Here is a 16,089-nt window from a genome sequence, read left to right as displayed (position 1 = left end):
CGGTATTCCCATCTTATACATTTATGGCATATCCAGCTCTGGGACCTTCACCTATATTGAGAACAGCAGTTTTGCTTGGTGTGGCAATCACTGACTGCAGATTACACGCAGGAACTAGTGGAGAGGGGGCCACGCATGCGTCCGTCTCTCTTCATTCTGTTTAATGGGAGTTACGTAAATGGTGGAGTCCACTGCCGGGACCCGCATCGCTGAGACATTTATGGCATATTCATGTCTAAGATGGGAATACCCCTTTACGGCACCTCAGTTATATCCCCAGAATATGTTTACATGAGACATAATTTCAAACTCTACAATAAAAACAGCAACATTTTTGGAAGAGTTTTTCCAATTTTAATGAGACCTTAAGGGGCTTGCCAGGTTTATACCTGGGCAGTTTGCCCAAACAGCTGTTTACTTCCACATACTGTTTATGGCATCGCCATATCTGGGAGAACCCTTTTAACAATTTTTATGGTGTGTGTCTCCAGTATTGCCGTACTCGGGAGAAATTGGTTTACAAATGTTGGAGTGCTTTTTTCCCTTTATTTGTTGAGAAAATAAAAAATTTGGAGCTAAAGCTACATCTTATTGAAGAACAAAATTTTTTTTCTATTTTCACTGTCCAATTCTAATAAAATCTACGAAACACCTGTGGGTGAAAATGCTTACTACACCCCTAGATTAAGTCCTTAAGGGGTGTAGCTTCATAAATGGAATCGCTTTTGGGTAGTTTCCACTGTACTGGTACCTTAGGGGCTTTGCAAAATGCGACATGGTCCAATCCAGCAATATCTGTACACCAAAAGCCAAATGGTGCTCCTTCTCTTCTGAGCCCTGCCATGTGCCCAAACAGCCGTTTCTGCCCACATATGGGGTATTTCCGTACTCCAGAGAAGTTGCTTTACAAATGTTAGGGGGTTGTTTCTTCTTTATTCATTGTGGACATTGATTTTTTTTATCTAAAACTACATCTGGAAAAAAATTACTATTTTCATTTTCACGTCTAAATTCTAATAAAATCTATGAAAAACCTGACTACACCCCTAGGTGAATTCCTTGTGGTGTAGTTTCCGAAATGGGGTCTTTTTTGGGGTGTTTCCTTTGTTTTTGCATCACAAGACCCCTTCAAACTAGACATGGTGCCTAAAATATAATGTAATGAAAAGAAGGCCCTAAAATCCTCTAGGTGCTCGTTTGCTTCTGAGGCCTGTTTTTCAGTCCATTAGCGCACTAGGGCCACATGTGGGATATTTGTAAAAACTGCAGAATCTGGGCAATACATGATGAGTTGCGTTTCTCTGGTAAAACCTTCTGTGCTACAGAAAAAAATATGAATTTCTGCAAAAAAAATAAAGTTTGTAAATTTCACCTCAACTTTGCTTTAATTCTTGTGAAAAGCCGAAAGGGTTAAGAAACTTTGTAAATGCTGTTTTGAATACTTTGAGGGCTGCAGTTATTAAAATGGGGTGACCTATGGGAGTTTTTGTATTGTATAGGCCCCTTAAAGCCACTTCACAACTGAACTGGTCCCTGTAAAAATAGGCTTGAAATTTTCTTGAAAATGTGAGTAATTTCTGCTAAAGTTCTAAGCCTCGTAACGTACTAGAAAATAAAAGGATGTTCAAAAAACGTTGCCAATCTAAAGTAGACATGAGAAATGTTAATTAGCAACTATTTTGGGTGGTATTACTATCTGTTTTGCAAGCAGATACATTTAAATTTAGAAAAATTTTAATTTTTACAAATTGTCGCAAAATTTGGGTGTTTTTTTACAATTAAATACTGAATGTATCGACCAAATTTTACCACTAACTTAAAGGAGAAAACAGAATCACTTGGATAGGTAAAAGCATTCCGAAGTTATTACCAAATAAAGTGACACATGTCTGATTTGAAAAATGTGCTCTGTCGGGAAGGTCAAAAGTGGCTGCAGCGGGAAGGGGTTAAGGACAGTAGGAAAAAAAATTATTTTTTCATCGCCTTATTTCTACGGCTGTACCCTTTTTATTTTTTTGTCGACATATCTGTATGAGGCCTTGTGTTTTGCAGGATGGGGCATCTTTTTCAATGGCACAATTTTGGGGAATTTTTAAATTAGAGATACATTTTTATAAATGCAAATTATGCTAATGTTTTTTATTCTTTTTACACCATTTACCGTGTGGTGTAAGTAGCATAGTCATTGCAAATATAGCGAAACCAAGTATGTATAGTTTTTTTTATATGTTTCATTACTTTTGCATAGTAACAGCACTAGTCATAAAAAAGGGGTTTATTTTTTTTAATTAATTTTTTTAAATTAATTTTAATTAACTTCATTTGACTTTGAGGCTGTCATTTCTTTATCGCATGTATAATGCTTTGGAACACTATCACTAGTAGGCATATACCAATACCAGGCCTTGTTAGTTGCCCAGCCGCCATAGTAACGCAATAGTACCCTGTTGGGATGCTGATAGAGTGACAGAGAAAGCACCCTCCCTCTGTCAAACCACTTAGGTGCGTTGGTCGCTATTGGTTATAGCTATCTCCAATTCCTGGGCATGATGGAGTAAAGCTGTGTATTACAGCTGCATTCTCACAAGAGATTTGTACAGTACCCACAAGATTACAATGATGGATATATCTGTTGCTGTATAGGAATTAGCACCTATCTTTTCAATCTAAGTTGCATTTGTGCTTTCATATGTTTGGTAAATTATGAAAAGGAACAACAAATGAAGATAGCTGCCTCCATTGTATTTCCCTTAGTTTTTAATCACATTTATGCATCTAGTTTTTCACGCACTTGCAAGCATTTTTTTTTCAATGTAATTGATGTGGAAAACACGGACAGCACACAGATGTGCATCCGTGTGCTGTCCATGGTTTTCACGCTCCCGTTTACTTCAATGGGCGGCTAGGTGCGTGAAAACGCAACCAATATAGGACGTGCAGTGAGTTTCACTCAACGGACACTCGCTGCGTGAAAACTAACGCATGTGTGAATAGCCCCATTAAAATCATTCGGGGCCGTATGCTGTTCGTTGTTTTAACGCACAGCACATGGACGAAATTCACGCTCGTTTGAATGAGCCCTAAGGAGATTTGGTTCTGTGCTTCTTAATTTAAATGACTTGCTACAGACTTCAGGATTAATTGCAGGTAAAAACACTTTATCTTCATTTCCCATTTAGTTTCTTAGTTTAACATCTGGCTGCCAGTTGACTAGTTATTTACTCTCTGGTTTGTATGCAATTTCTGGAGTTTTATGGAAAGTGAAATTATGTTTTCCAAATAACATTTTATTTTATTCGGTGCATCTTTTATATTTGCTCAAGCTGTTTATTTAAGTTATAGCCTCCCGCCTGAGTATGTGGATAATAGACAAAATTCTTACAAGTTTGACCTCTATATGGCCATAGAATATGTTCTTTAGATAAGTCTCTGATCACACTGGCATCATGGCTGCTGCTTTACACGAATCTTAACGCAACTCATTGACTTATGAGGGGGATTTGACAGACTTCTGTTTTGTTTTTGTTTTTTTATGAAGTAGAATAGTGCAGCACCATTAATCAAGTAGTCGTCTCACTAGTAGTTAATCTAAAGAAATACAAGAAAATAAATATTAGTCTTAAAAGCATTGCAAAGTGCCATATGTGTGTGGAATACTAGTATGTCTTCTCATGGTTGGCCTGCCTGCCAAATTATACCAAGGACATCGTGATAAACCATCCAGAAAGTCACAAACCATCTAGGAAAAAAAAATACAGGAAAAAAAAATACAGAGAACTAGCCTCAACTAAGGCTTTGTTCACATCTGCGTCAGGGCTCCGTTCCGTCTGAGCTTTCCATCGGAACGGAGCACTGACTGACACAAACTGAAACCAAAGGTTTCCGTTTCCATCACCATTGATTTAAATGGTTCGGATCCAGTGCCAATGGTTTCAGTTTGTCTTCGTTGTGCAAGGGTTCCGTCGGTTTGACAGGATGAATACCATAGTCGACTATGCTATTCATCCAGTAAAACCGACGGAACTCGTTGGAACGGAGCCCGGACGCAGATGTGAACGACGCCTTAAAGGGGTCGTTCCGGTTTCAGCAATTTAATGTTATACATGGTATAATTAAAAGTTATACAATGGTCTATGTGCACACAGGTGCTAGGATCGTTACATTATCTGTATCAGAGCTGTGTGTTCTAACAATCCCTAATACAATAAACAAAAAAATAAAGAAAAACAAAAATAATAGCCTTACACAATTTGTCTATAAGGCAACTAACCCTATTTTCCACACTACTAAGCTATTGAATTGTTCTATTCCCATAATTCCTAATAATGAAAATAACCTTTATTATAGGCACGTAGGCTATATGCTAAAAACAACCCATGAGCCCAGAAACATTATCAGTCATAGAGATGTAATGGTCAGTCTCTGCTTACAGCAGTAAAATTAATATACTGTCTATACTAGAGGGAAGCGTCTGCAGATCGCTATCCCAGAATTGATTCTATGCTGAAGGTATGTTAAAAACTTTCAACAAAGCCCCCCCCCCCCCAAGTTGTTTCGCCAGTATGGTGTCCTCAGGGGTACAATGGGGCAATGGCGATGGAAACAGCAAGTCTGAGGTTTATGAAACCTTGTAGAACATCACTAGAAGAGGACCAGTGCACAGGAGCCAATCAGGTGACTTGGTGTATCGTCAGTCATTCAGACACATTTGATAGACATCGGACTTAGCCAATACACCAAGCTCCTACAAGGGCCAATTGCTTCTTCCGTTCAGCGGATGCTCAGTAGCAGAGTCTAACTATGGGTTACTGCGGACTGCACAGCACCTGTGTGTCCATCACCTGACCATGGACAGAATTCAAGCGTTTGGCCAACAGCAATTGAAGGTGTATGGCCACCTTAAATAGGCACTGCACTTTGAACAAACTTTGACTTAAGCAGTGTTATAAGCAAATACAAACTTTTTAATATACATTATATGGACAAAAGTATTGGGACACCCCTCTTAACCCCTTAATAATTTTCATGGTAGTCACTAGGGGGCCCTATTCTGATGCATTCGCTTTTTACGGTGCATCAGAGTAAGCCCAGCACAGGTGTCGCTTTCCGGGAGGAGTGGGTGCTTGGCAGCTGGGCTCAGAGCGGAGTCTCTAAATGCTGAGGCACAGTGTGCATAAAAGTTGCCTACGCTCTGCTGACTTAATAACTGTAGAGTCCCGAATGTTCTTTGGTATTAACATCTGCACAAAAACTGTGCGCCAGGAACTTCATGGCATGTTTCTCCATGGCCGAACAGCTGCATGCAAGCCTCACATCACCAAGCACAATGGCAAGCATCGGATGGAGTGGTGTAAGGCACATTGCCACTGGACTCTTTTTTTTTTTTTGCAAACTCTTTATTTGGTAAACAAGACATAACAAATCAGTAGACATTCCCACATATCGGGAGCATATATCGCTACGTAGAGCTTTGATAACATTCTCAAAAGAAAACATAGTGATAAAGGTTCATTTCTTTACAGATGTTGCGAGAGTATCTCATTTTATTTAAAACATTGTTATATCAATACTGTAAATGATATTTATGAGTTCAGTGTAACAATACAATACTAAAAACAAGTAAACCAAAATCTACCAAACATGGTGCAGCTATCCATAGTAAAGAGTCTATTTCTGTCCTAAACTGATGTGTCCTCCAAACTAACAGAGGGCTTTAAGTGATTTCTATGAGGTCCAACTGATCCACTGGGCTTCACATTGTGGTAATCTGTTTTCCAGAATACTAATTAATTTCTCAAATTGGTGTATTTCCTTAATTTTGTTCAGCGTCCTTGGGAATGGGATAGATAGTGATTTCCAGCTAATGGCTACCGTCCATTTGGCTGCTGATAAAATATGCGAGATTCATTTTCTATTTATTTTGGGTACATCAGGAATTTCTGCATTCAGTATCGCTGACCAAGGTGTTAATTTGATTTGTAACTGTAATTTAGAATTGATAAGGCGCTCAATTTGTTTCCAATGAGCCTGTACTACTGGACAGAACCACCAGATATGAGCCATAGTGCCCCTCTCCCCACAGTTTCTGAAACAAGCATCCGAACTACCTGGAAACAATTTTGCTAATTTGTCCGGAGTAAGATACCACCTCGTTAGAATTTTATACGATGTTTCTTTAATATTATTTGATTGAGATACTTTAGCTGTGTTATCATATATTTGTTGCCACGAGGTCGAATCTGGTATATTTCCCAGCTCACGTTCCCAAGCCATCATATATGACGTTGGACCATTATACGTTTCACTTCTGAATTGGGAGTACAAAACTGAAATCAGCCCTTTCCCCCTTGGGGAGTCTTGACAATTAGCCTCATAGAAGGTTATACTAGTGTCGCTTGGTAAAAAGACAGATCCCATGAGAAGATGGTGTATTTGTAGATATCTAAAATATTCCCTGAGCGGGATTTGAAAATCCTGACGTAGGGCCTCAAAAGAAAGGAATTTACCATCTTTGCACAACTTAAGTAATGAAGTGAAGCCTAATGAGGTCCACCACTGGAAGGCCTCCGGGTGTAATCCCGGCGGAAAGTCAGGGTTAAGCAATAATGGTTGTAATGCGGATGGATTAGACATAAGTTTAAACTTTTCCCGACATATAAACCAAAGTGTGAGGGAGTGTTTGATAATGCTATTTTTGATGCCAAAAATGTGAGATCTTAAAACCGGAGACCACATCAGTGCCTTTAGTGAGGATGGAGATGTGGTAAGGGATTCAAACAAAACCCATCTTACGGTGCTGGGGTCACAGTTCCATGCTGCGATCTGTGAGATTTGTGCCGCATAGTAATATAATTTCAGGTCCGGAAGACTAAGTCCCCCACTAACCGTGGAGCGATGTAAGGTGGACTTACCAACTCTTGATCCTTTATTCGCCCAAATGAATTTATTTATTATCCGCTGTATATGTGAGATGGCATAACGCGGAACCCTAACGGGAAGGGCCCTAAATAAATACAGCAGCTTGGGTAGAATGGTCATTCGAACTGCAGCGAGTCTGCCCAACCAAGATATATGGTACCTAGACCACTCCTCTAATAATTTCCTGATAGATGCAAATTTTTTAGGGTAGTTACTTAAGTATAAAGTAGTTGGATCTCTAACTAGAGCTATTCCTAAGTATGTCATGTGAGAGTGTTTCCACTGAAATCCAAAGTTAAGTTTTAACAGGTCCACCTGTTCCATCGACATTTGTATCTGCATTGCTGTGGATTTAAGCGGATTTACTATTAACCCTGAGTAAGCCCCAAAGCGGGTAAGAGTGTTCATGAGATTTGGTAAAGAAACCATTGGCGTTGTAATGAATAAAAGCATATCATCTGCATAAATGCTAAATTTAAACTCATGAGATTGCTCCTTGTATCCCTTAATGTCTGGATTTAGACGAATATGCTGTGCAAGAGGCTCCATGGCGAGAGCGAACAAGAGAGGAGACAACGGGCATCCCTGTCGTGTCCCTTTTTGTATCTGAAAATAAGGAGAGTATTGACCTAGGAATTTTACTCTAGCTTGTGGAGAGTGATATACCGCCCTGATAGCGTCTAGGTACGGACCCCTAATGCCAAATTGTGTAAGTGTGCTATATAAGTAGTTCCAGTCCACCGAATCAAATGCTTTCTGGATATCTAAGCTCAAAATTAGTAATTGGCGTTTGTGCGTAGTAGCATGAAGAATAATATTGTGAGCCAATCGAATATTGTCCGTTGCTTGTCGTGATGGTATGAAGCCCGTTTGATCAGGAGAAATTAGGGAGGTCATATATGGTGCAAGTCTATTTGAATGTATTTTAGTAAATATCTTGTAGTCTACATTAAGTACTGATATTGGACGTAAATTTGCACAGTGGGTTTCATCTTTTCCAGGTTTTGGAATGAGTGAAATATTAGCCTGTGAAAATTCAGGAGGTGGTACTTCCCCTGCCAGAAGTGTGTTGAAATATGTGGTTAGATGCGGTGTTAATGTCTGTGAAAATGTTTTGTAATAGAAAGCGGAGTAACCATCAGGACCTGGACACTTGGAAGATGTGAGGTTTTTTATGCTTTCAGTGACCTCTTCTGCTGTGATCGGGAAATTAAGTTGTAATTTTGCCTCATCTGTCAGAGATGGAAGTGGGTGTGTTGAAAGCCATTCAGATAAATCTGTGGAGTTCAAGGATTGGGGTTTGCTATACAAAGCACTACAGAATGTACTCATGGTGTCTAATATATCAAGCGGATTGGTTGTTAGTGTTCCCGTGTTATGCATGTGGTAAATTTGTTTACCTCTAATGTGGGAGTTTAGTTTTCTGGAGAACATTGAGGTAGCTCGATTGGAATATGCATACAATTTTGCTTTGCCCCATCGAAGTGCTTTCTCAGCCTTGCTCTCCTCCAATGCTCTAAGAGAGCAGCGAGTTTCCTCTATCTGAGCTTTAATCATAGTATTTGGTTTATTAATATACTGACGCTCTAGTCTTGTAAGGGTCGATAGCAATTTATTAAGAAGTTACAATCTATCTCTTTTCAATTTTGATCCTTTTGCCATTAGTACACCTCTCAACACTGCTTTATGTGCCAACCATATTTGAGCAGAAGAGGTATCTGGTAGGGAATTAATGGCAAAATACTCTTGTAGAGCGCTGGATATGGATGTGACTATTTCTGGATGAGAAAGTAGGGAATCATTCAGCCTCCATGATGGCGGACGTGTGACGTTGCCAATGCAAACTTGAAGTGAGTGGATATTGTGGTCTGACCATGCACATTGGGTGTATGAGGTATTGTGTGGTCTAACAGATAGCTGGGAGGAAGTTGGGATGTAGTCAATCCGAGAATAACTGTCATGTACTGCGGAGTAAAACGAGAATTCCTTATCTAGGGGATGATCTTGTCTCCACAGATCTACGAGAGATAATTGTTTCATCCTGTACATAAATGATTTCGGTGCTGACTGTGCATTAGCTTGGGGACGGCTTCTATCCCATTGGGCATTCATCACTATGTTAAAATCCCCCCCTAGGATAATGTAGGAGTCGGAGAATTTCTCCAGCTGTTTAAAAAACTTAGTAAAGAAGGAGGTTGCTGAATGGTTAGGTGCATAAATCGTTGCAAAGGTAATACGTTGTCCCGCTAGTTGTCCTGTAAGGATTATGTACCTACCATCTGAGTCTATTATGGAGTCAGTTACTGTAAATGGAAGTGTATTTCTGAAGAAAATGGCTACTCCTTTTTTCCTTGTGTCCGAGGTGGATAAGTAAACTCTCTGGAACATCTTATCAAAGTATTTTGGGTAACTAGTATGAGTAAAATGTGTTTCCTGTAACATTATAACATCGCCATGGAGCCTCTTGTAATTATTAAAGGCCATTCGTCTCTTCATTGGGTTATTAAAGCCTTTTACATTATGTGTAATAACAGTATATGCCATAGAAATTCGATAGAGTTACATTATGTAGATAAGCAGACAGTACTTTTGTATGTAAAATATAGCTGCAGCCAACGCAAATAACATCTTTTACAGTTAACGTCAACATAAAAAAACAAAAGTGGAGTGCGGCTAAGTGCCCTCCACGTGACCCCATTCGGGTCTCTTTCTCTTTCTCAACTTGCTGAACAAAACCCGCGCTCGATAACACCGGCTCTGAGCAAGTTCAGCAAGTCTAGCACAGAGGCGACCCACCGCAATATCAAGCGGATTATGCAATGTTAGACAAGTAAAAATATAGAATTAGCTTAAGTACAATATTTGCCAGCAGGGCAGTCTATTGCCCTATATTCATCCAGGGTCCTCCCCCTCCCAGCCGGGAGGACAAGGTCCCATAGAGAAGAGGAAAAATAAACCAATACAAAAAAAAATGTCCATAGCGACCATACAGATTATTACATCAGATATACGTTACAAATATATTTCGCCACCCTCCGTCTCAGGTCACAGTCGGTGTTCTTGATCTCAGTGAAACTGGTCCTGCAGGAGGAGTCATATGCAGTTGTCGGCGACGTGCTGTTGTCCAAATGGGTTCCAACGGGAGGCTTTGATGAAGACGATTAGCTGATTCTGGAGTAGGAGTCCCTTCTCTGAGGCCTAGTCGAGTGATCAGTCTCCATCCCATATCCAGTGCTGAGATAGTATGCGGAGCACCTTTGTATTGAAAGGTCAACCGGAATGGAAATCCCCATCTGTATCTGATTCCAGCCACTCTCAGAATGTCCGTAAGGGGTTTCAGTTGTCTCCGTTTTTCCAAAGTAACTGGAGAGATATCCGCAAAAATCTGTAGCGGTTCTTGTTTAAAGGAGAGTGGAGTTTTTTCTCTTGCCGCTTTAAGGACCTCTTCCTTCACTGTAAAGTAGTGAAGTCGCAGAACTATGTCCCTTGGTCTTTCTCCAACCGCCGGCCTGGGTCGCAGCGCCCGATGTATACGGTCCATTTGGAATTGATTCGTCGGGACATTCGGTAGTAGGTATGTAAAGAGTTGTATCGCATAGTCCCTGAGATCCTCCACCATTTCTGAGACTCCTCTTAAGCGCAGGTTATTCCGTCTAGATCTGTATTCTAAGTCTTCCAGATGAAGATGTATCGATTCCTGAGAGGATTTCATGAGATCAATTTCGGTTTTGAGTTCGCTGTGCGCTTTAACCAACTCGTCATGTTTTGTTTCCAGAAGATCTGTGCGAGTGCCAATTGATGTTATCTCCATGGTAAGATCATGCGTCGCTCTTTGTAATTCGGTATGAAAAGAGGTCTTCAATTTCTGGTACAGTGCGTCTATACACGTTGTTAGGTCCTCTTTCGTAAGATGATCCTCCCTGACCATTTCAGGCGCTATTGAGGTTGGAGTTCTTTTTGGAGATCTCTGCGGTAAGGGGACTGAGTCACCCGCCATTGAGACCTGTGATGCTGACATATCCGAATCCGTATCCTGAAATATGGAAGGTAACGAATTTCTGCGAAATATATCTGGGATGGAAGATCGAATTGAAGCCGCCTTAGAAGACTTGCCCCGCCTCGGCATTGGATCGTATTCTTCAGGGGACCTTATAATCAGATAGGTTGTATGCAGCTTAGGTAGGTCCGTGGTAGACAGTTATGCGGTGAGTCAGATCATTGTAGTAAGATTAAGGCATCACATAGAGCTTCTCAGGTGAAATAGTGCAGCACTGTGGTCACTTCTGTAGTGGTTTATTAAAATGTATTAGTTTAACTGAGTATGGAACTCCTGCCTTGTATTGCTGTAATGTGCTCCGCTGCGGAATGGTCTGCAGGTGGATGCCCTCATTAATCCAAGCCCCAGTCTCTCAGACAGTGGTAGGCCGCAGCTGGTAATGTGGCTGAGAGAGTCTCTAATGTCCCTTGACCATAGGAGAGGGTCCAGTTGTGCCCTGGGTAGTTGGGCAATGAGGTAGGGGAAATTTGGGAAGCCCACCTGGTTTCCTTTGTCTGCTGTGGCCAGGTCCGGACTTCCGAGTTCCGTCCGGGTCAAAATTTAGTCCCCGGCTTCGGCCGCGTGTGTAGGCCCCGATATCAAATACCTCCGTTTTTGGCCCAAAAACCTGGATTTTGCTCGTAATCGTCTAGGGGGATCCAGTTATACTGTGGGGTTTCACCCCGAAGCTCGCCCAGAGGAGGATGCCTGCTATTTTTCGCCGGGATTCTGGAGCACCATGTAAGTGCGTCCGTTCAGCCTTGCCGTCCATTGCCACTGGACTCTTTAACAGTGGGAACGTGTTCTGTGGAGTGACGAATCGTCCTTCTCTATCTGGCAGTCTGATGGAGGAGTCTGGCGATACTGGATTGTGCCAACATTAAAGTTTGGTGGAGGAGAAATAATGATCTGGGGTTGTTTTTCAGAGGTTGGCCTAGGCCCCTCAGTTCCTGTGAAGGGAAATCTTAATGCTTCAGCATACAAAGACGTTTTGGACAATTGTATGCTTCCAACTTTGTGGGAACAGTTTGAGGAGGGCCCTTTTCTGTTCCAGCATGACTGTGTCCTAGTTCACAAAGCAAGGTTCAGAAAGGCATGGTTGGGTGAGTTTGGTGTGGAAGTATTTGACTGGCCTTCACAAAACCCTGACATCAACCCTATTGAACACCTTTGGGATGAACTAAAACAGAGATTGTGAGCCAGGCCCTCTCATCCAACATCAGTTTCTGACTTAACAAATCCTCTTCTTGATGAATGGGCAAAAATTCCCACAGACACAAAATCTTGTAGAAAACCTTCCCAGAAAAGTGGAAGCTGTTTTAGCTTCAAAGGAGGACCAACTCCATATTGATGCCTATGAATTTAGAATGTGTCATAAAAGCTCCTCTAGGTGTATGTGTAGGTGTCCCAAAACTTTTGTCCATATAGTATATCTTATTAGAGAAAAATGCATCTTTCTCTACTTATCAGGCGCCTTTCCTCCCCATCCCTTCCCTCCTCACTGTTCACTCAATCTGAATTTATTCTTTACTACTCCGCTCACTGAGGGATCAGGTTACAGTTGCATATAGAAGTCTATGGAGAGGGGAGGAGGGAGCAGGAGCAGAGTAAGGGAGGCAAACAGTCAAAGAAACTGCAGCTACTGATAGAACGCTTACTATCTCACCCCAGTGCTGAATTCACAGCTGTACTGGTCATTACTGCTGTATAATGTCCTCCATTCTGCTGCTTCTATATAAGTTATAGAGATAGGAGAGCAGAATTCTCTTCTTCTCTATGTGCTATGTTTAGAAGACATAAAAGCAGTTAGGCTTCACCCACTAGCTCAGAGAAAATTGAGAATTAGAGAAAAAGCCTGCAGAGGGGTACACTGCTAAAAAAGAAGTTACACAATGGCCAGAAATTGTGTTATTTCTCATGTACACACAGTTTCCACTACGCTTTTCAATATAGGGGATCTCGCAAAAAAAGTTTACAGTTTTGTCTTAAAATGGGAATTAATTTGCAATGTATGCGACTGTGTGGCAAACAGTTGCATACGTCGAGGCTATACGTCATAGATTTTTTTTAAGCATATACGCCAATTGTGCTGTGAAAATAGCCAAGTTATCATAAGATCAACATTTATCACCTATCCACCGTTACTCCTCACTGCACCCCCTGCAGGGAGGAGGAGCTCGACTATAGTGGTGGTCGAGCATGCAACCTATCACTCCATTCAGTGTTTATGGGGCTGATGTGTAAAAGCTGAGCGCTGTCTCCACAAGTTCCCTAGACTTTGAATGGAGCCGCACCACACATGCTCCACCGTCGCTCCATTCAAAGTTCTCCTCACTGCGGCTGTGCAGCGAGGAGAAATGGGGGCCTCGGGACCCCTGTTCTAGTGGTCAGTGGTGCCCCTAGTGATCAGACATTTATCACCTATCCTGAGGATATATAGGTGCTATATGTCGATCTTGGCACTACCCCTTAATGTAGCCATCCATATTGTCCGGTCACTGCTGTACCGGCATTCTGTTATTGTGTTGTGTGCTACCCTCACTCTATACCATTAATGTGCTTTTTCTTTGTTTCCTTTTCCTTCTAGGGGTACAGAACTTCTCCATCTTGCTGTATTACATCTAAAAAAGCTCTGTGTATATTCAGTCTCAGGTAAAATTATCAATAATGTTATTCCAAATATATCACAGGTTAAATTAACGCCAGTGTTCCTTCAGACCAGAGCTTGTTAGGATTTAAGATCTCCTTAATAAGAGGGGTCCCTGATGTAAATGAGATACAAATCTCAAAGTAACCAGCAAATGTTAAACATTCCATATAATTTCAAACAGAATATAACATTTATTGATAAATATGACTTTGGTTGAATCTGGGTCCAATATTCTTTTTTAAGTGGCACGTTGTCTCGACAAACTGGCAGATTCTGTCCTTTAGGCCTCCCCCATATGTTTTTAGAGGTTGTGGTTAAGAACGCTCAATGTTTCATTGCTGGTAGAGATTTCCTATGGCTTTTCAGGATTAATGTCTATTATCTTATTATGTGCACATTTTTTAAGGACCTTTTACATGGGCCGATAATCGGGCAAACAAGCGCTCGTATGAACGCTTGTTTCCGATCATTGGCCCGTGTAAACATGGTAACTTTTATGGTGCCATAAAAATTGTTGTTTGTCAGTTGCATATCTCCTTGTAGAATCACATGTGCTGCTGACAATGTGCAAACTGTATGGGGACAAACAATCGTGTTAATGATCATTCGTCTTCATACTCCCGGTCATTGCTCCATGTAAATGAAGCAGATGAGCGCCAATCAACATTCGGCTATTTAAAATCTGCCCATGTAAAACCTCCCTTCTCTTTAAAATGGATACAGGATATATGTCAAGCGGGTTTATATAAAAGCATAAGAAAATAAAGAATCTGTTAAACTGTACTTAAAGCAACTTTCAATTCCCTAAGTCCCGCGACTAGACAATCATTCTGGGCGCCCATACTATTTATTTATTTTAAAAAAAAATCTCTCCAAGACTGTGTTAGGATGTCAGGTGAAGGTGTCCGCATTTTGCCACAGGGGAAAAGTAGTAGCCTGCATTTAATGGTGAGATCTGTTCTGCAAGACTACTGCCAAGATCGCACTGGCAGGATTTAGACATAAGCATAATCTTCCAGAAGTAAGGATGTAAAACATTGGAGTCATAGAGAGGTACACTATGGGCCCCATAGATAAGGAGTTTGTATGGAGTCATAATATGGCCATGTGGCTCAGTACAAAAAAAAATATTTCAGAAACTGCTGCTTTGACCTTTATGATACTTTTTGTCTGTGTTCTGGCAAGATTGCTGTTACCATACTAATGTTGTGTGCTTCCATATTACCATCCACCTTCATATCCCCAAGTAAGTGAGGATATGGACGTTATGTGGATCAATATCAATGTCCTATAATAAGTCTGTACAGAGCAACAGGATCCTTTTATAGAACACTTCTGATTATCTTCTCTCTATTACAAGGTCTTCACATGCAGATAAATTTAGGTACATTATGCTGCTGATCATAAGTACATAAATAAAGAAATGCTTTACAAAAACTTTTATTACACCTGATTTGCAAATTAGGAAAACTGGGATTTTCCAGGTTGGAAAGAGTGTTTCTTAAAAGTGTGGGAGAAGTACTTGGGGTCTATTAGAGTGAGCACCTAAATTATTAATATTTCTCCTTGTAAGACTGGATGTGTTCCCTTAGTGGAGATCTTGGGGACCACAACTTGAAAGTATCTTTGCACTTACAGGCTGCAGAAAAACTCCTGTTTAAAGAGCCAAAAGGTGGTTTATTGGTGGATTGTACTTTTTGGCAAATCAAAAATAAATACGGATTACGTGCTGACGTATTCAGTTCTTTTCAGTAGATATATGGCCTGGATTCAGGGGATTCATAAGATCATTTATTAGATTTCTGAACATGGTGTTGTAAAATGTGGCTTCATCATCGTCAATCTCAATTTTGTGTTTATTGCACAAAATGATTTATGTTTGTATTGTTATATAAATGATATCATTTGTTCGCCATTAAAAGTCATGTATGATCCACGATTTATTAGGTCATCCTTTTCTTTTGTTTAGGTACCTTAGGTAATGTGGAACATGGAAACCAATATCAGATTAAATTGATGTATGAACATAATCTTCAACGAACGGCTTGCAATATGACTCATGGCCCATTTGGAGGAGTTAAAGGTATGTTGTGAACTAACAATAAAATTTTTATGAATGTCCTTCCATGGTAGTGCAGCTTCGTATTTTTACTGTAATGCATACCAAAATATATTGGGGTTGACATACTATTCTAAATGCGCCAGGAATCTGGCGTACATTCTGTTCACCACATTTATTACCTGTTTTAGACACTTTTTCCCAACAAGGGGTTGTGGCTTAGCAGGAGATGGGATGTGATTGTGTGGAAATGGGTGTGGTTTAAAAATGTGGCACTGTACCCAAAAATGTGTGCGTAAGGCCTGATTTACACGAGCGTGTGCGTTTTGCGCGCGCAAAAAACGCTGCGTTTTGCGCGCGCAAAAGGCACTTGACAGCTCCGTGTGTCATCCGTGTATGATGCGCGGCTGCGTGATTTTCGCGCAG

General features: G+C 40.8%; 1 protein-coding gene across 3 annotated transcripts in view; it reads left to right on the top strand.

Moving 5' to 3' along the window:
• The window catches only part of BBS9 (Bardet-Biedl syndrome 9), a 462,971-nt gene that overhangs the window by 18,198 nt on the left and 428,684 nt on the right, over positions 1-16,089 (top strand). For all 3 annotated transcript variants that reach the window (XM_075826942.1, XM_075826941.1, XM_075826943.1), the window contains exons 4-5: positions 13,542-13,606; positions 15,574-15,687. In XM_075826942.1, coding sequence (XP_075683057.1) covers positions 13,542-13,606; positions 15,574-15,687 — 179 coding nt within the window. The remainder of the gene's footprint in view (positions 1-13,541; positions 13,607-15,573; positions 15,688-16,089) is intronic.

Source organism: Rhinoderma darwinii, chromosome 5, assembly GCF_050947455.1.
Source record: "Rhinoderma darwinii isolate aRhiDar2 chromosome 5, aRhiDar2.hap1, whole genome shotgun sequence".
Classification (NCBI taxonomy): Eukaryota; Metazoa; Chordata; class Amphibia; order Anura; family Rhinodermatidae; genus Rhinoderma; species Rhinoderma darwinii.
This window is presented reverse-complemented; position numbering and strand designations above follow the sequence as displayed.